This window comes from Phacochoerus africanus, chromosome 3, assembly GCF_016906955.1.
Source record: "Phacochoerus africanus isolate WHEZ1 chromosome 3, ROS_Pafr_v1, whole genome shotgun sequence".
NCBI classification, from domain to species: Eukaryota; Metazoa; Chordata; class Mammalia; order Artiodactyla; family Suidae; genus Phacochoerus; species Phacochoerus africanus.
Window position 1 is genome coordinate 29,439,838 of NC_062546.1, and position 24,525 is coordinate 29,464,362.

A 24,525-nucleotide genomic window follows, 5' to 3' on the forward strand; every position below is an offset into this window, starting at 1 on the left:
TAAGTTGGAGAAGTTGTAGACTGGGCCAAGAGGGAGATAGTTGAGCTCATGAAAACTTAGACATGAGAGTGGGACTCAGGACCCCTTGTTCTCCTTCCTAGGGAGGTACAATGAGTCCCTCAAGGTCTCCTGTTCAGCTGCTCTAGGTCTTGTCCTGATACCCTTTCTGGGGGCTCTTTGAAGTGCAAAGGAGTATGTGAGGCAGGTGGCCAGTGAGTAGAAGCTCTCTTTACCTGGATGGCTTCCTCTCTATCCTTCTCTCAGGCTGAATTCCTCAGGAAGGAAGAGGGTAGCAGTTCCCACAGTGCAGAGAAGGGATAACTGTGGGGAAACAGGTCCACACATCTACTCAGTCAGTCAGTGCAGCTTTCCTGAGTATATACTCATACCAGTATCTGTGTTCAGTCTGAGGAGGTGTGGGGTGTTGGTATCAGCCCTGTGAGATCAGACACTGCCCCTTCATTGGGTTATAACTTTCTATTGTGTTTGGACACCTGCAAATCCTTGATCAAGCTCCATTCCTCCATTGTCACACTTCAAATGGAGCTACTTACAAGATTCTAGGAATTCCTGGGGAAATCGTGTCCTTCTCATATCTCCAGAAGCACCTTGGTACCATGTGACTTTTTGGATACTTCTTGGACTGACTCCTTCTAACCTTAGCCTACTCATGGATCAGGCTGTGGCCACCACCTTGTCCAACCCCCTTGAGTCTCCTCTCAATTTACGGTTAGGTCCTCTTGTTTCCTGCAGAAGAGCAGTAGACATCTCCATCACTAGCAACACCTAGTTGTGGCCTAGAAGGAGCGCTCCAAATGGAAGGATGGGCAACAGGAGCTATTAGAAAGGTGTCCTTGCATTCCCGTCACTGGTGACAACTGTTCCTGCTACAGTGTGTCCTGCCCTGCACAGAAACCTGAAGCAGGAGGCCAGGGAGACACGATACCTCTCATACTATTGGGTTGTGCTTCATCCAGAAAATGAGAGGGACAGCCTCAATCATTTAATCATCTCATATGACATTGCATGCTCCCAGCGCAGTCCCATGAGATAAGCATTATTATCCTCCATGTTGGTGAGAAAATTGGAGCTCAGAGATTTTAGGAAAGTCTTTGGGGTCACAAGTTACTGAGAGTCAAACCAATGTCTGAAATACTATGCTCACCATTTCTCCCCCTCTAGATCTAGAAAGTACAGGATATCCAGACATCCAAAAGGTACTAGGAGAATAGCAACACATCAGGGCACAGGTTACAGGATTATTTGTTTATTCTAGTAGTAAGTGGAGTATAAACATATTCCTTTTTGGATAATTTCAACGCTTACTTGCTCAGCATAGGACTTGAGCTCAATAGGAACTGAGGGAATAATAAAAAATCTCCTCCAAGAAATCATTAAGGACATTCAAGAGAACATTGATTTCCTGGTTTGGCAAGAAACTAGAACTTATCTAGTCCTCTCATAACCAAGTATCTGAAACCCAATTTGTAGCTAGATGAGACCTTAAAGGATCTGAGAAAATCATAAACAGGAGATCTCTCTGTTTAGTTGGGTGTATTGTTTTTTATTAGTTACTAATGTGCATTGTATCATTTCGAGTTATTTGGATTGTGTAGATGTGTGTGTGTGTGTGTGTGTGTGTGTGTGTGTAAGTGCTCTGCTTTTATAATTCAAAAATCTCACAACATGGAGAAGAATGTTTTAAGGAAAGATAATAGCCTCCTTAACTAAGTCATGGATGACTTGCCATTGGCTACTTTTTACGCTTGTCCAGATGAGCAGAAACCAAAAACGTCATTTTTGAAGTGACCTCCTGCTGCCCATCTTGTTCTGCCTGGCAGGTGAGCACAGTGTCCTCTATTTCATGAGGTTTGTTCACCAGGATTGAGCTCTGCACAGTGTAGAGTCCATCTCTCCTCTTGGTAGGGGTCAGGGTCTTATCAATCCGAGACACATTTCCATTCTTCAGCCAGGTCAGCCATATGCCCTTGGGGTAGAACTTCTTTGCCTTGCAGGTGACATTGATCTTGTTCTTTGAGACAGGGTGTTCAAAAATAGACATGGTGGGTGGAACTGAAATAGTGGAGGACAAAGTTTCAGATTTCAAGAAATGAACAGATCTCTCTTACTTATTACTTGATGGCCATTTACTTAGCACCTACATAGCATGTGGCAGTTTCCAGAGTCCAGTTATTATTTAGGCTATTCCCTGAAGTATTCCCCAAAGCCAGATGAAAGCCTGGTCACATGGGCTGCCACCTACCTAGCATGGTCTTAGACAAATCAGCAGTCCCTTGAAGAGGATAATGGAGGCTTAGGTGGTTCACATCACAGGTGATATAAGCATAGAAGTCCTGTAGAGACAAAACGACTTCAGTAGTACTGGAGATTTTGTACACATTGCTTTCCTTTAACTTGACCACGTGGGTCTGGAGGGATGAGATTTCCTTCCCATTTTTGAACCACTTTAGGGTGATGTTTTCAGGAAAGAAACCATAGGATATGCAGCTGAAATTCACAGCCTGTCCAATTAGAGCCTTCTCCAAGGGGCCTATTATCACTGGCAGAGAAGGTGGAGCTGCAAGAAGGAAGAATAATATATCATCAATGTTGGTGAGCTAGGCACTCTTGTGTTTGATTTAGATAATTTTAATCCTGACAACTCTAGGAATAGATGTTATAATATCTATTTTATACATAGGGAAAAGGAGGCTGGTAGAGGCAAGGGACATACTAGAAGTTGGCAGAGCCAGAACTGGAATATGGGTTTCTCTGGTCACATAGCTTGTTCTCTTTCCTCAGGCCACATTGTTTCTCTGTTCAGGAGCCACATTCCTATATCTTTACCATTTTTTTTGTTGATTCCTGATACTACTTATTCTTATTTAATAGCTTTTAGGCAACTAGGAATAGAAAGGATATTTCTTTCTTTCTTTCTTTTTTTTATAAGTCATAATGATTTTTATTTATTTTTTTGTTATAGCTGGTTTACAGTGTTCTATCAATTTTCTACTGTACAGCATGGTGACCCAGTTACACATGCAAGTATACATTCATTTTTCTCACATTATCATGCTCCATCATAAGTGACTAGACATAGTTCCCAGTGCTATACAGCAGGATCTCACTGCCTATCCATTCTAAAGGCAACAGTCTGTATCTATTAACCCCAAGTTCCAAATCCATCCCACTTCCTCCCCCTCCTCTTGGCAACCACAAGTCTGTTCTCCAAGTCCATGATTTTCTTTTCTGTGGAAAGGTTCATTTGTGCCAAATATCATATTCCAGATATAAGTGAAATCATATGATACTTGTCTTTCTCTTTCTGACTTACTTTACTTAGTATGAGAGTCTCTAGTTCCATCCATGTTGCTGCAAATGGCATTATTTTGTTCTTTTGTATGGCTGAGTAGTATTCCATTGTGTGATATATACCAGATCTTCTTAATCCCATCATCTGTCAATGGATATTTGGGTTGTTTCCATGTCTTGGCTATTGTGAATAGTGCTGCAATGAACATGTGGGTGCATGTGTCTTTTTCAAGGAAAATTTTGTCCAGATATGTGCCCAAGAGTGGGATTGCTGGGTCATATGGTAGTTCTATGTATAGTTTTCTAAGTTACCTCCATACTGTTTTTCATAGTGCTTGTACCAGCTTACATTCCCACCAACAGTGCAGGAGGGTTCCCTAGAAGGGAAAATTTCTTAGCCTGCTATTTATCTACAAAAATCCCAAGACAACATGCCATCTTTACTGTGAAATTTTACAAGAATGTCCTTTACAATTAGCAACAACAGGATGTCTACTCCACTGCATCTGCTCAATGAGGTGCTGGATATTCCTGCCAATGCAATGAGGCAAGAAAAAGTTATGAATAAATAACAACTTGGAAGGAGAAGTTACAACCAACACCACAAAAATACAAAGAAAAACAAAATATAAATTTACAGAGAAAACGAAATTAAATCTGTTGACTAAAAGATTATGGGATCAGAAAACCCACATATAGGGAATTTGAGGATCAGTGAAAAAGTGGGCCAGGCAACATGTTGTGTTGGGCATAATTATTGTTTTATAAATCTCACTGAACATAGAAAAATTCCTAACAGATTATATCCTTAAATCAAAAAGTTGTTAAAACTATTTGGAAAAAATAATAAAAAATTTCTTTAGGTATAGATTATATCAAGGCAAGATATAAAAGACATTGAAGTAATCAATTTCAATCTCATATAACTTTTCCTAGAGAAGAGAGAAAGGGCACACTTTCCATCTCATTTTTTGAAGCTAGAATAACTTCAATAACAAAACTCCAACAAGGATAATATAAAGAAGTAAAATTACAGAACATAGATCATTCTCACTTAAGAATATAAATTTTAAAATCATTCAAAGCAAAAAAAAAACCACAACTCAAGTATTTGGTCTGTTCATATTTTTTATTTCATCATGGTTCAGTCTTAGGAGATTGTACTTTTCTAAGAATTTGTCCATTTCTTCTAGGTTGTCCATTTTTTTGCCATATAGTTGATTATAGTAGCCTTTTATGGTCTTTGTATTCTGTGGTATTGGCTGTAACTTCTCCTTTTTCATTTCTAATTTTATTGATTTGGGCCCTCTCCATTTTGTCTTGATGAGTCTGGCTAAAGACTTATCAACTTTGTTTGTCTTTTCAAAGAATCAGCTTTTTTCATTGATCTTTCCTTTTTTCTTAGTCTCTATTTCATTTTTTTCCTGCTCTGATCTTTATTATTTCTTTCCTTCTACTAACTTTGGGTTTTGTTTGTTCTTCTTTCTCTAGTTGCATTAAGTGTAAAGTTGGGTTGTTTATTTATGATTTTTCTTGTTTCCTGAGATAATCTTGTATTGCTATAAATTTCCTCTTAAAATTGCTTTTGCTGTGTCCCATAGGTTTTGGATCATCTTTTGTTTTCATTTGTCTCTAGGTATTTTTTGATTTCCTCTTGATTTCTTCATTGATCCATTGGTTGTTTAGTAGCATATCGTTTAGCCTCCACATATTTCTGTGTTGTTTTTCATTCACAATTGCATTTCTACACAAAGTGGATGGAAACTTTATCACTGGGCATCTGTTAGGATACTGCTACCATTGTTAATTAATTTAAACAAAATATTTTCTTTCTCCTAACTTTCAGTCCAGACATGGAGTTGGAAGCAGGACAGTATGGCCATAAAATGTTGGCAAACCACACTTTTTACATCTCTATACTCACCTACAGCATATTTTCCAACTGATTCTTATTATGATGAGATTATATCTGCCTAGAACACATTGGCCACACAATTGTTCGTTTCCATTCCATAGGAAAGAGAATGACCAGCATCCCCAATTTTTCTGCAAGTCTGTCCTTTTCTTTTATAGACCCAAATGGATTTAAACCAGTCTCATATTTGAGTTAACCACTGATAGGGGACATGACATTACCTTAGTTGGTTTAGCTCAGCTATTGGGGAATGTTGAACATTGAAATGTTAAACAAAATATTTCTCATCACTCCATTAACCTTTCTGACTTTCACTTTCCCATCTTATAAAATACTTAACTCATAAGTTCCTGAGATAGTTAAACAAATTTAAATGTACATAATACTCTCGGTAATATTTGCCATAGAGCAATTGTTCAATGAATAGAGAGTATTACTACTGAGAAGATGTCATATACCAAGGAGTAGAGGAAACATACTCACCAATAACAGTCACCTGGGTGCCCTGACCTGACTGATACTCTATGTCAGGTTTCCCTTCCTTGAACTTCACACAGAAGTAGGTACCAGCATCTGCAAGAGAGATTTCACTGATGCGGATGGAAAAGTCTGTGTTGCCAGCTTTGGTCGTGTTTCCAGTTTTCTTTACTCTGGGAAAGAGACCTCCTCTGAAACTGTAGATTAACTGACGATTTGGTCCAGTCCCCTTGAACCACAGGACGGGTCCCTTTGGAGATGAATCTGGTACACTGCAGCTCAAGGTGAGTGTTTCCCCAGGTGATACCGCACCTTGAGCATCTCATTTGTGGTTCCTGGAAAGAAACTCAAAATCATCTCCCATTTCTTTTGTTCTGACCCAGGCAGGATTAAGGAAACTGGATGCAGGTCACTGTTGGGCCTCATTCACACTAATTGTCTTAGTGACATTTACTGAGGTCAGAGGGGCCTCTGCAAGCGAGAGCAGTGGCAGCTGCTTCCCTGAGTGCAAACGGAGGGAGGGAAGTCAGTTCAGAGGTTGAGATGCATCACCTCCCCAGTTGCATTTCTCAGCCCCCGGGCAAGGGAAGAGGAGGATGGAGGGGGAGGGATTGTGGGATTGTGGATGGGAGGTGTTCACAGGGACGGGTCCTTCTTGCCAGGGAAAATGCCAACAATTGGTCAATACGTTTGGAGATGGATCCAAGTCCCTTCCGTCTACCGCACACATTCAGAGAGTTTGGGATTGGCCTTCATCTCTCCTCTGAAGGGCAATCAGCCTCTGCTGTTGTGGAGGCATTAGTGCTGAGAGGTGTGGAGACAGGGGAAGCCAAGAGGTGGGGAACCTAAATATCAGGTGGGCGTATGTTCTTGAAGGCAGAGTGTGGGTGCTCTGCTCATCTCCTCAAGAGGGAAGAGGGGGACAGTTTATGCTCTTCAGCTAAAAGAGGGTAGAGCCTCAAGGGATTTCATCAGTTTTGGAGGGTCCATCCCTGAGCCCTCACCCCCACTACCACCACCATTAGTATCCCATGTGATGTCAGGTCCTGGTACTAATCTCTCCTTTCAGGTTGTCAAAGCCTCCAAAGCACAGATGGCCTGAGAGACAGGTTAGGGAGAGAAGGAAACTCTTTTGTCTGGTGAGGCCAGGAGAGCACGGCAGGTAAGCCACCCATATTCCCATTTTTCAGCTTGAAAGAAATATGGGAATGGTTCCTGGCTGGTTGCATGCCATGGAATGTGTCTGGACTTAAGGAAACCTTTGCTGGGGAAGATCCTTTCTCCCGGCAGAACAAAGGGACACCCCAATCTCCCTGTATTTCATGGAATTAATTCAGAGAGTGTCAGGGAGTAAGAAGCACTGCTCGTCCCCCGCGAATAAGAGAACCGCAGAGCTGGAAGTACCAGTCTTAGGGCAGACCAGGGAAAGGTCGGGATCCAGGAGAGTGGCTGAACCCCTCCAGGAGGGCTTTTCTAACAAGACCTGGGAGTGGGCAACACTGAGCATCCCTCCTTCTGGCCTCACGATTCCCTAGAAACTACTCCTGGCCGTGGTAGGAGGTCACACGCAGCCATGGATGTCCTTTGGGGAACAAGGCCCCTGACTGGATTGTGGTGACCCCTCTGGTACATGCCACCAGGGCTCAATCTCACTTTAGTTGGAAATGGGTGAGTGAAATTGTGCAGGCTTTTTGGTGATCCAGCTTGTCTGAACATCCCTTTGTTTTTGGTTAGGAGATATTAGGCATTAGGCTAACATGTGGCTATGAGGATCAGTGAATGGAAATTCAGCCTCAGAGAGTAGGTTAGAAGAGACATGATGGATAGTTTTCATTCCAGGACTGTTCCTAATGTCTTTCAAAAGTCAGACAATCTTCTGCACCTCAGTTTTTTCACTACTAGGAGCATGCAGTGCACTCATACAGTTGCATTTTGCATTTTGTCTTTTCATATGGGAATGTCCTTTGCCCTATTTCATTGGGTTCTGTTGGAGTTGGCCACATAGAAGGGCATAACCTGTAACATGTCTTGATTCAATATTTGGCATAAGACCCCAGAATGGATGATCAGAAAGGCTATCTGTAGAATTCTAATCTATAGAGTTTTTTATGGATGAACGGGCATAGTATCCATTGTCTAGTAATGATTTGGCCCATGTGACAGATTTTTAAAAGCTTATCTTTACAAATCCAAAGTGAAACCTTCTCCCTCTAAATGCTCACTCTTATCACTTTCATTCAACACAGTATTGGAAATTCTAGTGAGAGCACCTAGGCAAGAAAAAGAAATAAAATCATTCAAATCAGAAAGGGAGAAGTAAAAAATGCCACTACTTGCAGATAACGTGATATTATATATAGAAACCACTAAAGACTCCATAAAAATGTGTTAGAACTAATAAGCAAATTCAGTAAAGTTGCAGGATACTAAATCAGTATATAAAATATGTAGTATTTCTATATAGTAGTAAAGAAATATTAGCAAAAGAAGGTAAGAAACATCCACATATACAATTGCATCAAAAAAATAGCTAGGAATTAATTATACCAAAGAGGTGAAAGATCTATATACTGGAAAATATAAGACATTATTAAAAGAAATGGAGAAACAAATAAATAAGATAGTTTATGCTCATGGATTCAAATAATTAATATTTGTAAATGTCTATACTAGCCAAACAACTACAGTTTCAATGCAGTCCCTTTCAATCTTCCAAGGACATTTTTCATAGAAAAAGTAAGGTCAATCGTAAAATTTAAATAAACTGCAGAAGATTTCAAATCACCAAAAAAAAAAAAAAACCTCAAGAAAAGAGAACAATGTTGGAGGCATCATTTACTGACCTCAAACTATATTACAAAGTGATAGTAATAAAAACAGTATGGTATTACTATAAAAACAGATACATAGATTAATGCAACAGAATAAACAGCCCAGAAATAAACTCATGCATATATAGTTAATTAAATTTGGGAGTTCCCGTCGTGGTGCAGTGTTTAACGAATCCGACTAGGAACCATGAGGTTGCAGGTTCGGTCCCTGCCCTTGCTCAGTGGGTTAACGATCCGGTGTTGCCGTGAGCTGTGGTATAGGTTGCAGACGCGGCTCGGATCCCGCGTTGCTGTGGCTCTGGCATAGGCCGGTGGCTACAGCTCCGATTCAACCCCAGCCTGAGAACCTCCATATGCCACGGGAGCGGCCCAAGAAATAGCAACAACAACAACAACAACAACAAAAAGACAAAAGACAAAAAAAAATATTTGACCAAGAAGTCAATGTACACAAAAAAATTGACTTTAAACCAAAACTCTAAAAAAGGACAACGAAGGGTACTGTATAATGATAAAGAGGCCAAACCAGCAAGAAGATATGACATTTGATAACATTTATGCACCCAACAGAGAAGCACTTAAATATATAAGACAAATATTAACAGAAATAAAGGGAGATTCAGACAGCGAAACAATAATTGTAGGGGACTTTAATACCATATTCATATAAATGGACCAATCATCCAGACAAATAATTAGTAAGGAAACATTGAGCTTAAATGACACATTAAATGAGATGGACTTAAAATGTATGGAACATTTCATCCAAAAGCAGCAGAGTACACATACCTTTCAAGTATACATGGAACATTCTCCACAATAGATCATGTGTTAGCACACAAAACAATTCAATAAATTTAGGAAGATTGGAATCATATCAAGCATTTTTTCCCAACGACAACTACCACAGTATGAAATTAGAAATCAATTACAAGAAGAAAACTGGGAAAAACCCCACAAATATATAGGGACTAGACAACAAGTTACTAAACAGTCAATGGGTCAATGAAGAAATTAAATAGGAAATTAAAAACTACCCTGAGGCAAATGAAAGTGAAAACACAACTTTCAAAAATCTAGGGGACACAGAAAAAACAGTTCTAAGAATGAAGTTCATAAGGCCTATCTCAAAAAATGAGGACTCTCAAATAACTTTATGTTTAAAGTACCTAGAAAAAGAAAAATGCCTAAAGTTAGTATAAAGAAAGAAATAATTAAAATCAGAGTGGAAATAAATTAAATAGGGACTAAAATTAATAGAAAAATAATAAAACTGAGTTAGATCTTTGAAAAGATTATCAAAATTGATAGAGTTTTAGCCAGACTCATCAGGAAAAAAAGAGAACCCAAAGAAATAAAATCAGCAATGAAAGAGGAGACATTACAACTGATACCACAGAAATGCAAATGATCATAAGAGAATACTAGGGCAACTATAAGCCAACAAGTTGGACAACCTAAACGAAATGGATAAATTCCTAGAAACATACAGTAATGAAGAAATAGAAAGTCTGAATAGACCAATTAAGTTGAATCAGTAATTAAAAAATTAGCCAACGAACAAAAGTCCAGGTGTAGATGTCCTCACAGGTGAAATTTACCAAACATATATAAGAAGAGTTAATCTCTATTATTCTCAAATTACTCCAAAAAATTTAAGAGGAAGGAACACTTCCAGACTCACTTTACAAGACCAGAATTATCCTAAGACCAAAACCAGAAAAAGACACTACCAAAAAAAAAGAAAGAAAGAAAGAAAGAAAGAAAGAAAGAAAAAATTACAGACCATTATCCCTGATAAACAGCAAACCAAATTGAACAATACATTAAATGGATCATATGCCATGATCATGTGCGATTCATTTCAGGGATGAAAGCATGGTTTAACATCCATAAAATGACATTAGTGATATTAATGTGATATATGACATTAACAAAATGAAGGATAAAAATCACATAATCATCTCAATGGATGCAGAAAAAGCATCTGACAAAACTCAGCACCATTTATGATAAAATCTCTCAATAAAGTGAATATAGAGGGAACACATCTCAACGTATTAAAGGCAGTATATGACAAACCCACAGATAACATCATACTCCACAGTGAAATCTTACAACTTTACTTCTGAGATCAGGAATAAGACCAGAATACCCATTCCTACTACTTTTATTCAACGTAGTATTAGAAAACCTAGTGAGAGGGACTAGGCAAGAAAAAGAAATAAAAAAGCATCCAAATTGGAAAGGAAGAAATAAAATTGTCACTATTTTGCAAATACATGATACTATACACAGAAAATTCCAAATACTCTACCAAAAAACTATTACAACTACTTAATGAATTAAGTAAAATTTCAAGGTACAAAATTAATATATAGAAATCTGTTGCATATCTATAAGCTGATAAAAAACTATCAGAAGGAGAAATGAAGTAAACAATCCCATTTGCAATTGCTTCAAAAAGAATCAAATACCTAAGAATAAATTTAGCCAAGAGGTAAAATACCTACATTAGGAAACTATAAGACATTGGTGAAAGAAATTGAAGGTAACACATATATTTATATAATATACAATGATATACCTTGTTCATGGATTGAAAAAAAATCAATATTAAAATTTCCATACTTCCCAAGGCAGTATATAGGTTTAACACAATCTGTCAAAATTCCAATTGTCTATTTCACATAACTAGAACAAATAATTCTAAAATTTGTATAGAAACACAAAAGACTCAGAATGACCAATGCAATCTTGAGAAAAAAAGAACAAAACTGGAGGTATCATGTGCCCTGATTTCAAACAGTACTACAAAGCTACGGTACTAAAAACAGTATGGTACTGGAACAGAAACACAGAAATCAATGGAACAGAATAGATCTCCTATAAATAAACCCATGTTTATATGATCAATTAATCTATGACAAAGGAGACAAGAATAAAGACAGCCTCTAATAAATGGTGTTGGGAAAACTGGACAGCTATAGGAAAAAGAATGAAACTGGACCACTTTCTTACACCAAATACAAAAACAAACTCAAAATGGATTAGAACTTAAATATAAGACCTGAGAGCATAAACTTCCTAGAAGAAAACATAGGCTGTGATATTTTGATATTGGTCTTAGTAATATTTTTTTTGGATAAGTGTCCTCAGACAAGGGAAACAAAAGCAAAAATAAATAGGATCTAATTAACTTAAAAGATTTTTCACAACAAAGTAAACCTTTGACAAAATGAAAGGACACCAATTGAATGGAAGAAAATATTTGCAAATGATATATCCAAAGTATATAAAAAGCTCATACAACTCAATATCAAAAAACCAAACAACCTGATTGAAAAACGGGTAGAGGACCTGAATAGATATTTTCTTAAAGAAGACAAAACAGATGGCCAACAGACACATGAAAAGATGTCTGCATTACTAACCAGCATGGAAATGCAAGTGGAAACCACAATGAGACAACACCTCACACTTGTTGGAATAGCTATTATAAAAAAAAAAACCAAAAAAACCAAGAAATAAAACCTGTTGGCAAAGATGTGGAGAAACAGGAACACTCTGTACTGCTGGTGGGGATGTAAATTGATGTAACCATTATGGAAAACAGTATAGAGGTTCCTCAGAAAATAAAAATGTAACTCCATATGACCCAGAAATTCCAGACAGAGAAAGACAAATACTATATTATTTCACCTGTATGTGGCGTCTAAAAAAACCCCTAAACTGATAGATACAGAGAGCAGATTGGTGGTTACTTGAAATCTAGGTGATGGTAGTTGGTCAATAGGTACAAAATTCCAGTTCTAGGATAAATAAGTTCTGGAGTTGTAAAGTATAGCATAGTGACTATAGTTAATAACACTATGCTGTATATTTGAAAGTTGCTAAGAGAGTAGATCTTAAAAATTCTTCACACGATAAAAAGTTGTGACCACATGAGGTGATGGATGTTAACTAGACTGTGGTAAATACTTTGTAATATATACACACATCACATGAATATGCTGTACACCTTAAACTAATACAATGTTATATGTCAATTACTTCTCAGTAAAACTGCACCAAAAGCTAAGTGTGTTTAGAGTGTGGTTCTTTATGACATGTCTTTGGCATTGAGCTTTTTATTCTGTTATTAAATGATAGTGAGAGTAAATGGGGTTTGTAATTAATAAAATTTAAGGTTGCCAAAACAGAAATTGAGAATCCACACTATGTTTCAAACTGATGTAGTTTAAACAAATCTTCTAGACTCAAAAAAACTTCAGACCTGATTTCAATCTGGTCATGCACAATATCTTTTAGATGGATGTCGATAGCCTCATAGTTGAGGTTGGAAAAGGCTTTAAATTTCTTCCCCCACAACTTTACCACCAAGTCATATGTTACAGCAAGAATCACAGCCTAAGTTCTGTCAAACACAAACATTAACAATTAGATGTAAAAAAATTCATAGAACCAGTTTTGGAAGCTCAATGAAGTTAAACCTCTCTGGCCCTTTGCAGTGCTTTTTTGAGACCAGCTTAACCATTTGTAAGTGTAAAATTCAATACTGTTCATTATATTTACATTATTATGAAATTGACCACCAGAACTTTATTTTGCAAAACTGAACTTTATTTTGCAAAACAACTCTCATTTCCCTTTTCTTCCAGTCTCTGGTAACCACAACTCTGAATTTGACTACTCTCTTCTTTCTTTCTTCTTTCTTTCTTTCTTTCTTTCTTTCTTTCTTTCTTTCTTTCTTTCTTTCTTTCTTTCTTTCTTTCTTTCTTTCTTCTTTCTTTTCTTTCTTTCTTTCTTTTTCTTTCTTTCTCGTTCTAGGGCTGCACCAGCGGCATATGGAAGTTCCCAGGCTACGGGTCTAATCAGAGCTGTAGCTGCCGGTCTATGCCACAGCCATAGCAATGCCGGATCCGAGCCGCATCTGCAACCTACACCACAGCTCACGGCAACGCCAGATCCTTAACCCACTGAATGAGGCCAGGGATCAAACCCAAGTCCTCATCCATGCTAGTCGGGTTCATTAACTGCTGAGCCACGATCGGAACTCCTACTTTCTGTTTCTACAAATTTTAGTACTTCAGATACCTCAAATAAGTGGAATCATACAGTAGTTTTCTTTTTCTGACTGGCTCCTGTGTGGGAGCCTTGTGGTACCGGCTACATGTTCCTAGTGGCTTTGGTAGGAGAGCTGGATCAGCGGGAGTGCTGATGGGTCACTTCTTCACCCAGGATGTGCTGGCAGCCACCACCTTAGGGTGAGGTGGGGCTTGGAGGTGGAGGGGTTAGGGCCAGAACAAACTGCCACTTGAGGCTTCTCCTGTGCTTAATGGCAGTCACCATCCCCCTGGGGGTGGGAGCGAGGCCCAAGGTTGGAGCAGAAGCCCTGAGGAAGATGGGTTTCTCTGGTCTCTGACTGCAGCCTCTGCCTTGGTTGGAGTAGTGGCAGGAGCCTGAGGGCTTGTGGTTATACTTATCTGCTGAGTTCCCCTTTGTGTATGCCTTGGTTAGAGGCTGGGTCAGGGTCTAAGGGGTTGGTGCCTCAATGCTGAGCTAGTTTTACTCCTGCCAACAATGTTGATCTCTGATAATAGAGTTAATTTTTCTCCTCCTACATGTGAGCCAGGACATGATCTAAGTTTCTTTAGGGTCAGCTTCTGGAGTTTTTCATTTGATTAGGCTATGTTTTCCTACCTTTTGTGTGCTTTCTGATCTTTTGTTGAGATCTGGGTATTTGAACAGACCATTTTTTGTGTCTCCCCAAATTCGTAGGTTGAAACCCTATGCCCCAAAAGTAATAGTATTAGGAGGTGGAGCCTTTAGGAGGTGCTTAGTCGTGAATGTGGAATCACGATAAATGGCATTAACACCTTATAAAACAGACCGCACGGAACTCCCTAGCCTCTTGCGGCACGTGAAGATACAATGAGAGAGGTCTGTGATCCAGAAGAAAGCCCTCACTTGACCATGCTGGTGCCATGCTCTTGGGTTAGAGAAGTAAATTTCCATTATTCATAAACTACTCAGTGTGGTATTTTGTTATATTAGCCCGAATGGATTAAGACAACCATCTCTTTACAGACTGGCTTTGTGCAGGGGAGTACCTTCTTCAAGCATCCTGGCTAGATTCTGGGGCTTTTCAAGCCTTTTCTGGGGATGTGTCTTTTGTAGGCTTGTGTGTGTATCTCAAATTCCCTAAACAGTTTGCCTGTTTCCTCTCCAGAACTCGCAAGTTCTAATTTCCCCTGGTGTCTTCCTGTGAAACTGCATAGTATCTGCAGCTCTAATGAACCACTTCAGTGGCTTCTGTTTGCTGCACCTCTAAACTGTGCTGCTGTTCCTATTAGTGCTCTGAGTCAGATGAGACAGAAACTAGTTCCTCTGGAAGCCCCCAGACAAGCCAGAATGTGGGATGCATGGTCTACTCGGTTTCCAAGGGAGGAGCAGTTATGGGAGGTTTCCTCAGTTTCCTACCAGCTGTGCCTTTATGCCAGGCTTGTGGAGGGGTATCAGTGTAAAAAAAAAATTGCTAATTCCTACAGCTTTCACTGGAATCCTTTCCTGTGGCTGGAGAACAAAGGCTGGGGGCATCCTAGTCTGCCATCTTGCTAGTGTCACTCCTCTAAATGTTTTTTGAAAATGTTTTTGCAGGTCTCCCTGCTAGGTAGGTTTGTGGAGCTCCTCACACTGTCATGCCATCCACATAAGTCTGTTCCTCTTATTTGAAACCCCAAAGTTGTGACAATTAGCTACGGCACACTGACACTTAGCTCAGTATTTAAAAACTGCATGTATGTGTGCTTTTCATTTATTACATAGAAATGATATAAATCTACTACATATCTGGCTATTTGGATTTTAATAGGGAAATTGAACTCATTTGCAATATTTTCCCTTTAAATCATCCTCACACATACCCACAACCTCTACTCTAACTGGGGTCTTCTTGTGAGGAAGAAGGCAAAGCCAGAAACCTAAAGGATTATGGGAGTAAGAAGTCTGCCTTAGTGCCTTCAGGCGAACCCAATCTCTGCATCTCATGTGTTAAATGAAGGATTTACACCTTGCAGTGGACACATGTCTTCAGTCTGTTAAGCATTTGCTTCATTGGGGCAACAATTTCCCTACCTAACACCTCCTCTCCTTTGCCATAATGAGTAAGTGAAAGGCACAGTGAATGCAAATTTGAGATTCACTGGGACTCATTTGCAGAGTCTGGGAAAAAGAAGCTCTTTCCGTCCTGCTTGCTAAGATTAAGGGATGAATGCCAACATTTTCTTTATCATTTGAGTAAGGCCTACGTGCAAGCCAGAAAGACAAATCCAGGAAGAGATAGAATGAGAGAATTTCAGAGAATAAGAGCCTTGGAGACTGGAGCCCAAATTCAGACCTTTAGTTCTTGATTCCTGCATTGGATGCTATGAAGAAACTAGAATCCTCCTAAGCTACAGGATCACTCAACTCCTTCTTTATTGTTTTTGTTGTTTAAACTAATGTATTGAGTTCTTATTCCTTGTAAGGAAAGGTTCTTCACTAATACAGAGCATACTGGAGGGAGCCCAGAACAACTGCACTGCTATTTCCTACCCTATGTCCTCCTGAATCTCCTTGAGTCTCAGTTTACTCATCTATACAGGGAGGACAAGCATCCTTATGCTCAAGTTGCTGTGTAGGTAAATAAAATAATATGAGAAAAGTGATTAGGATATAGTAGATGCCCAATAAATAGTAATTTAATAGTATGAACAATTTAATGATTTCTCAGGCTAAATATACTCAGAGTTCAGAAGTCATAACAAAATCAAAAAAGTAAAGCTGTAGGAACAGGAAAAGCTGATTTGAAATTGTATTTCAGTGCTTTGTGGATGCTCTTTATTAGCTGGCACCCATTAGGACGGTGCTGACTTTAGCAAACTGGCTTAAAGGAGATGTTTTCTCTCCTATAACTGGAAGTCCAGAGGTGGGGTTGGAACCAGGAACAATATGGCTGTTTAATGCTGTCAGCCCACATTCTTTGCATTTTTGCACGTCTCTAGAGCAGAGTTTTCCTCAGTTTGGTTCCCCTTGTGGTCAAAAGATGTCTGTCTGAAGTATCTGGGGCAAAATTATTGCTTGTTCCTAGCCAACAGGAGAGAGAATTGCATTAGTTACCCAGATTTCTCTTATGGACACAAATCGGCTTAATATTTGAGTCACTTGCCAGTAAAGGACATGGAATTACCTTAAGTGATTTAGCCTCACTATTGGGGGTGGGTTGAATGTTGGAATGTTAAACAAAATATTTCCCATTACTCTTTGACTTTTCTGACTGTCAGATTCTCTTGCAAAACACTTAAATCACAGGTTGCTGAGAGATGACAAGATGAAATGTACGTTTACCTTCAATAGTATTTAGGATAAATGTAGTTGTTCAATGACTGGAGGATTTTACTGAGATGACATCACACGACAGAAGGTATAGGAGTCCAACTTACCAGTCACAGTCACCTGGGTGCCCTGACCTGACTGATACTCTATGTCAGGTTTCCCTTCCTTGAACTTCACACAGAAGTAGGTACCAGCATCTGCAAGAGAGATTTCACTGATGCGGATGGAAAAGTCTGTGTTGCCAGCTTTGGTCGTGTTTCCAGTTTTCTTTACTCTGGGAAAGAGACCTCCTCTGAAACTGTAGATTAACTGACGATTTGGTCCAGTCCCCTTGAACCACAGGACGGGTCCCTTTGGAGATGAATCTGGTACACTGCAGCTCAAGGTGAGTGTTTCCCCAGGTGATACCGTCTGTGATAGCTCGGCTTGTTGCACCTTGAGCATCTCATTTGTGGTTCCTGGAAAGAAACTCAAAATCATCTCCCATTTCTTTTGTTCTGACCCAGGCAGGATTAAGGAAACTGGATGCAGGTCACTGTTGGGCCTCATTCACACTAATTGTCTTAGTGACATTTACTGAGGTCAGAGGGGCCTCTGCAAGCGAGAGCAGTGGCAGCTGCTTCCCTGAGTGCAAACGGAGGGAGGGAAGTCAGTTCAGAGGTTGAGATGCATCACCTCCCCAGTTGCATTTCTCAGCCCCCGGGCAAGGGAAGAGGAGGATGGAGGGGGAGGGATTGTGGGATTGTGGATGGGAGGTGTTCACAGGGACGGGTCCTTCTTGCCAGGGAAAATGCCAACAATTGGTCAATACGTTTGGAGATGGATCCAAGTCCCTTCCGTCTACCGCACACATTCAGAGAGTTTGGGATTGGCCTTCATCTCTCCTCTGAAGGGCAATCAGCCTCTGCTGTTGTGGAGGCATTAGTGCTGAGAGGTGTGGAGACAGGGGAAGCCAAGAGGTGGGGAACCTAAATATCAGGTGGGCGTATGTTCTTGAAGGCAGAGTGTGGGTGCTCTGCTCATCTCCTCAAGAGGGAAGAGGGGGACAGTTTATGCTCTTCAGCTAAAAGAGGGTAGAGCCTCAAGGGATTTCATCAGTTTTGGAGGGTCCATCCCTGAGCCCTCACCCCCACTACCACCACCATTAGTATCCCATGTGATGTCAGGTCCTGGTACTAATCTCTCCTTTCAGGTTGTCAAAGCCTCCAAAGCACAGATGGCCTGAGAGACAGGTTAGGGAGAGAAGGAAACTCTTTTGTCTGGTGAGGCCAGGAGAGCACGGCAGGTAAGCCACCCATATTCCCATTTTTCAGCTTGAAAGAAATATGGGAATGGTTCCTGGCTGGTTGCATGCCATGGAATGTGTCTGGACTTAAGGAAACCTTTGCTGGGGAAGATCCTTTCTCCCGGCAGAACAAAGGGACACCCCAATCTCCCTGTATTTCATGGAATTAATTCAGAGAGTGTCAGGGAGTAAGAAGCACTGCTCGTCCCCCGCGAATAAGAGAACCGCAGAGCTGGAAGTACCAGTCTTAGGGCAGACCAGGGAAAGGTCGGGATCCAGGAGAGTGGCTGAACCCCTCCAGGAGGGCTTTTCTAACAAGACCTGGGAGTGGGCAACACTGAGCATCCCTCCTTCTGGCCTCACGATTCCCTACTCCTGGCCGTGGTAGGAGGTCACACGCAGCCATGGATGTCCTTTGGGGAACAAGGCCCCTGACTGGATTGTGGTGACCCCTCCGGTACATGCCACCAGGGCTCAATCTCACTTTAGTTGGAAATGGGTGAGTGAAGTTGTGCAGGCTTTTTGGTGATTCTGACTTCCTGAATATTCCTTTTATTTGGTTCAGGAGATACTAGGCATTTGGGGTCAAACTTCAGCAAGGTTGAGATTCTGTCTTGAATCTCAACTAAGTGAAGACATAGTTGCACGTGTTTATAGAGTCAAGAAACGGGTCATAATAGACAGAACACATGTTTGTGGGTCCAGGTTTATCCGTAAATTTCAGGAAGGCTAGTCAGCCTTCCAAATCTCAGTTTTCTAACTTTTTGGGCCATGCAGTGTATGTATACACTGCATTTTACCTACCCAATATCTTTCCAACTGGGAATATCCATTGCTCTGTATTCAATTTCTGGTGGTGCTGACCATTAGAGAAGGCCAAGGCCTTTCAACAGGCTTGATTCAATATTGGGCCTGGAGTCCCAGAAGGGCCATCTGTGGAATTCCAGCCTCAAGGGAAGTTTGTGAATGAAAGGCCAAAGTATCCAGGGTGTAGTAATGATTTGGTACATCTTGAAGATTTTTAACAGTTTATCTTAAAAATCTGAAAGATGGAGTTTCCCAGACTGTACTCACCATTCACGGATACATAGGTGCCTGGACCAGATATGTAGTCCATGTCAGGATGTCCTATCGTCAGCTTCACACAGTAATAGGTGCCAACATCCTTAGGCGACACATCATTGATGCGGATGGAATAGTCTGTTTGGTTAGCCATTGAGTTTGCCACTTGGGATACTCGGGGGAATTGGCTTCCATTGAAACTGTAGATTAATTTTCTTTCTGGCCCGGTCTCCTTGAACCACAAGACAGGCCCTACTGGGGACTGGGCAGGAATGTTGCAGGCCAGGGTTATGACATCTCCAGCCTTGGCTGACACTGAAGTTTCAGGCTGTTTCACCTGGAACTCTTCCCCTGAAGTTCCTGGAAAGAAACTTTGTGTCATTTCTCATGTTCCTTGACTTGGAGCAAAATATCTGGGTCTGGTTCTGGTTCAAGATGGAGTCTGATTGCACACTCTTCAGCGACATGTACTGGCACCAAAGTATGAAAATTACAAATTTGACTGCCATATAGGATGAGGAGAAGGGGACTAGTGTATAGAAAGGAGAATGGGACCTTCCTTCTGCATCAGGCTATGGAGCATAGTAGGCACTCAATAAACATTTTCAATGAACCAATGAAAACATTTATATTAAAAGTGTGAAGAGGTATTTGAGTCAGATTTTTCTTTATGCTCCAAAATTAGAGATAAGACCCTAAGCTAAAGGCATTGTGCTGATAACCAACATACTATATTGAGTGCAGCTTTACAGAGACATCTCCCTCTCTTTATGTGGAAGCCCACTTATCTCATGTGCCCAGAGACTTACATTCTCCACAAAATTTATGTTTTCCCCAAGGGGTGAAAATTGGTTATTGGCGTGTGAAAACATTTCAGCTATTACAGTGTTTCATGTTCACTGATGTTCAACCCAATCCAACAAAATTCACATTCCTTAGTACTTAATTGCTTTTGTTATGTGTTCTTAGGTCTAAGAGCATTGACATTGGTTCATGAAGTGGCCCAGACTATATACAAAGGAAGTTCTACAAAACTGTGGGAGATTTTTATCCTGAATGTGTTCTCAATCCTAGCATATTTATTTTAATTTCTCAACAATTAATTACCTACCACAAAATTAGTGGCTTAAAAACACATATTTACTATTTCATAGTTTATATGAATCAGGAATTCAGGCACGTCTTAGCTCAGCTGTCATGCATAGAAAGATGATATGAACACACAGGAAGAATGTCATCTACAATTTAAGGAACATTTGAGGCTGCCAGAAGCTCGGAGAGAGGCCTCATAGTTTATAGCAGCTTTATTCATAATTGCCGAAACTTGAAAGCAAGTAGGTGAAAGGATAAGAAATTGTGGTAAATCTAGGATGTGGAATATTATTCAGCACTGAAAATCAATGAGCTAACAAGTCCTGAAAAGATATGGTGGAAAATTAAATGTTTATTACTAATCAAAAAGATGAGTATACATGCTGCAGCGTTATAATTATATGAAATGGAAAACCAAGGAGATGATAAAAATATGAGTGGTTACCAGGGGTTAGGATGGAAAGGGGGATAAACTCATGGAACATACAATACCAAGAGTGAACTGTAATGCAAACTGTGGACTTTGGGTGTTAATAATTTGCCAGTGCAGTTTCACCAATTGTAGCAAATGTACCACTCTGGTGCAGGATGCTGAAAATGGTGAGGCAATGATGTGTAGGAGCAGGGAGTAGTATGAAAAATTCCTATACCTTCTGACCAATTTTGCTGTGACCCTAAAATTGCATTGAAATATAAACACTATTATTTTTAAAAATTCATTGCTGGAGTTCCCATTGTGGTGCAGTGGTTAACGAATCCGACTAGGAGCCATGAGGTTTCAGCTTCTATCCCTGGCCTTGCTCAATGGGTTAAGGATCTGGCATTGCCGTGAGCTGTAGTGTAGGTTGCAGATGCGGCTCGGATCCCGCGTTGCTGTGGCTCTAGAGTAGGCCAGTGGCTACAGCTCTGATTCTACCCCTAGCCTGGGAACTTCCATATGCCACGGGAGCGGCCCAAAGTAATAGCAAAAAGACAAAAAAAAAAATTCATTGCCATACCATGGGTCATCTATATTTTCTCCTATATTATCTATGAGTTTTATAGTTTTATGATTTACATTTAGGTTGGTGATCCATTTTCAGTTAATTTTTGTGAAAGGTGATTGTTCTTTAATAATGTTTTGGTTCTTCTGGGTCTTCTGCCCCTTCATATAAACTTTAGAATCAATTTGTAAATATCCACAAAATAACTTACTGGGTTTCAACTGGGATTGCATTTAATCTATAGATCAAGCTGGAAAGAACTAATATCTTGACAATATTGATCTTATTATCCATAAACATGGAATATATATTTGTATATAAACAAATACACCTCTTTAGTTCTTCGATGTCTTTTGTCAATATTGTAGCTTTCTTCATACAGATTTTGTACATATTAGTTTTATACCTAAATATGCCATTTTTTTTGGAGCTAAAGTAAATGATCATATGTTTGTTTTGGTATGTAGAAGTACAATTGATTTTGCTGAACTCACTTAGCTTTGGGAATTTTTTGATTGTGGATTTTTTTTAGCAGTTTAGCAGAGTCTTTGGGATATTCTTTGTAGAAAATCTTGATATCTGCAAACTGCTTTATTTCTTCATATCCAGGCTATATTCCTTTCCTTCTTCCTCTCTCTTTCTCTCTCTCCACTATGTTGAATAAATGTTATGAGAATAAACATGCTTGCCTTCTTCCTTAGGAAGAAAACATTCAGTATTTCACCATTGGGTATAGTGATAGCTGTAGGGTTTTTGTAGGTGTTACCAAGTTGAGGAAATTCCTCCCTATTTCTAGTTTGTTGAGAGTTTTCATCATTAGTGGGTATTGGATCTGTCAAGTGCTTTTTCTGCATCAATTGATATATCATGCAATTATTTTTTTCTTCTTTAACTTGATGTGATTAATTGCAATGATTGAGTTTGAGGTGTTGAAACAGTTTTGCATGCCTGGAATAAATCCAACTTAGTCATAGTAAGTTACATTCTATTTGCCAATATTTTGTTGAGGAATACTGCATCTAAGATTATGACAGATATTGGCTATAGTTTTCTTTTTTATGTACAGTTTTTATCTACTTTTGCTATCAAGGTAATGATTTCCTCATAAAATGAGTTGGAAAGGGTTACCTTTTTTTTTTCTATTTTCTTAAAGAAATTGTATAAGGTTAGTGTTAATTCTTCTTTAGATGTTTGTTAAAATGTCTCCAGTGGACCTGGGTGCCTCATATATTTTATTCTCTCAAGATCCAAGCTTTCCTCCTCCTTTCTCATACTCAGATAGTGGTATTGCTTCCTCTTTCATTTGGTCTAAACCTCTCAAGCTATCTGCTGTGGCAGCTGGGACTCAAAGCTTCTACCATGTTGGATGATCAATGTTCTTGGGGAAGAGATTTCACAAGCCTGTTTATATTTTCCAGCAAACCACACAGTTATGCTGGGGAGAATGTAGGGCTCAGCTTCCATCACTGACCTAAAGTGACCTATAGTTTGTTCTTCTGGCCAACGTTCTATGAGCACTCAGACCTCTACAAAATTTTAACAGTGATTAACTCCTCATGGAGGCATTGCGGATTCCTTTCTTGCTTTAAAACTTCATCTTTTCTAACACGTCTTTCTTTGTTTGGCAGGTAGCATTTTTGCAGTAGTAATAAATTTAAAGGACAGGCCTTTTGGTCCCAGTGGGTGGGGGATGAGAGCTGTGATGCTTGCTGGGCTCAGCTCTCTGACCATGACGGTGAGCCCCACTACCTGAATAAAAGAGTGTGGAACAGACACAGCCACTGGGAGACTTTTGTGAGCTGGCGACCGTTCCAATATAGAGCACTAAATTCTGCCTGTTTTTGCAATGTGACAAAGAAATCCCTTCCAAAAGAAATTCAGGGAAACAGAGGGGGAGAAAACAGTAAACAGACTGAGGGAGGTCCCACTTACCTGTGAGTTTCAGCAGCAGAGCCAGCAGCAGGGATGGCAGACAGGGGCAGGATGAGGAAACAGGGACGGGCATCGTGGTGGCCCTTGGAGTCTTCTCTGTCTGAGTTTGGTCCTGGAGAGGCCTGGGACTCAGTGCTCTGGGGAGACAGGGCAGTTCCTGCTTTCATGATTTCAGAAGGGGGTCAAGATGAGAGGAGAGACTGTGGATCTGTGACACTTTTTCTTTGAGATTATAAACTGGACAGACAAGGTTGCTACGAGCTGGTAAATTGCTGCTGGAAATGTCCAGGGTTTCCAGAGCTGAGGAGTGTGACACCCAAGGCTTGTACTCCTTCCTGGGCCTCATCCCATCTTGGAGATTCTCCTTAACAGCACAGTCCTTGCCTATCTATCATCCTCAGAGACATAGCCTGGGCCAGATGCTTCTGGAAACCCATGATGGGCAGGTATGTTATAGCTCCTGCATGAGCTCAACATCTGGGCCTCAGTGAGCTGCACAGTTGCAGAGAGGAGGCAAGGTCTCTATGGCTTTGTCCTCTTGGCAATGGAGTTGAACTTTATGAGAGACTCCTCCTCCCCACTCCAGAAGTGTAAAGGTATAAAAGGAGCCCTAATGCAGTGTCTGCCGTGGCCATCTCGCTTTGCTGTGGGCCCCTGCATATGATATAGGAAGTTGTCTCTTTTCTTCTTCCTGCAGAGGAATTGTTTTTGACTGGGAAAAAGATTAGCATTTTGGAGATGGTGACTAATTGTGATTTACAGGATAGAGGGGCCTATGGGGAAAGTGGGGTTGTGGGGAACACTCCAAGAAGAAAAGCAACACACGTAGAAACATACCTGGGAAACTGAGGGCTGCCTCTCCTGTCCGTACTGGGTCTGGGGCCAGCTCTGTAGTAATGGAGTGGAGGGGGAGAAGAAACACTCTCAGAAACAGGGAGGAACTGGCATGTTCTTCTCCTTCTCTCTCACCTCTAGAATGGGCTCAAGACAAGCATAAAAATTATCTCCAGGGACTCTTGGTTCACTGTCAACTGGCCACCCTTTAATGGCCAAGCATCCATAGTCAGACACTGACTGCTATAGCTGTTTCCCCATTGCTGCCTTGTGATCCCTGCCTTTTCTTCAGAGACTGTCTGGATGTCAAGGCCAGGACAGTGTTAGAAGGGGAGAATGCAGAGTGGGGCCCAAACATCCTCTATGAGATGACAAGACTCCCCCCTACCCTGGTGATGTCACCATTCTAACCCATTGTTTTGGAAT

General features: G+C 40.3%; 1 protein-coding gene across 1 annotated transcript; it reads right to left on the reverse strand.

The window, feature by feature from the left end:
• Positions 1–1,288: 1,288 nt before the first annotated feature.
• LOC125122735 (signal-regulatory protein beta-1-like) lies at positions 1,289–24,152 on the reverse strand. Its single transcript, XM_047771442.1, has 7 exons — positions 24,103–24,152; positions 23,266–23,402; positions 19,271–19,618; positions 17,019–17,108; positions 5,711–5,800; positions 2,264–2,578; positions 1,289–2,073 (listed from the first exon to the last, which is right to left on the reverse strand). The coding sequence occupies exons 2-7, from the start codon at positions 23,336–23,338 to the stop codon at positions 1,754–1,756; spliced, it is 1,236 nt and encodes a 411-aa protein (XP_047627398.1). The 5' UTR covers positions 23,339–23,402; positions 24,103–24,152; the 3' UTR covers positions 1,289–1,753.
• Between the last annotated feature and the right edge of the window lie 373 nt (positions 24,153–24,525).

What these genes read in the sequence shown, in the direction of transcription:
- LOC125122735 (XM_047771442.1), bottom strand. Translation starts at nt 23,338, where the DNA reads ATGCCCGTCCCTGTTTCCTCATCCTGCCCCTGTCTGCCATCCCTGCTG. An exon ending in TCTGCTGCTGAAACTCACAG is followed by an intron (nt 19,619 to 23,265) that starts GTAAGTGGGACC and finishes GTTTCTTTCCAG; the next exon opens with GAACTTCAGGGGAAGAGTTC. An exon ending in CACCTATGTATCCGTGAATG is followed by an intron (nt 17,109 to 19,270) that starts GTGAGTACAGTC and finishes TCTCTCTTGCAG; the next exon opens with ATGCTGGTACCTACTTCTGT.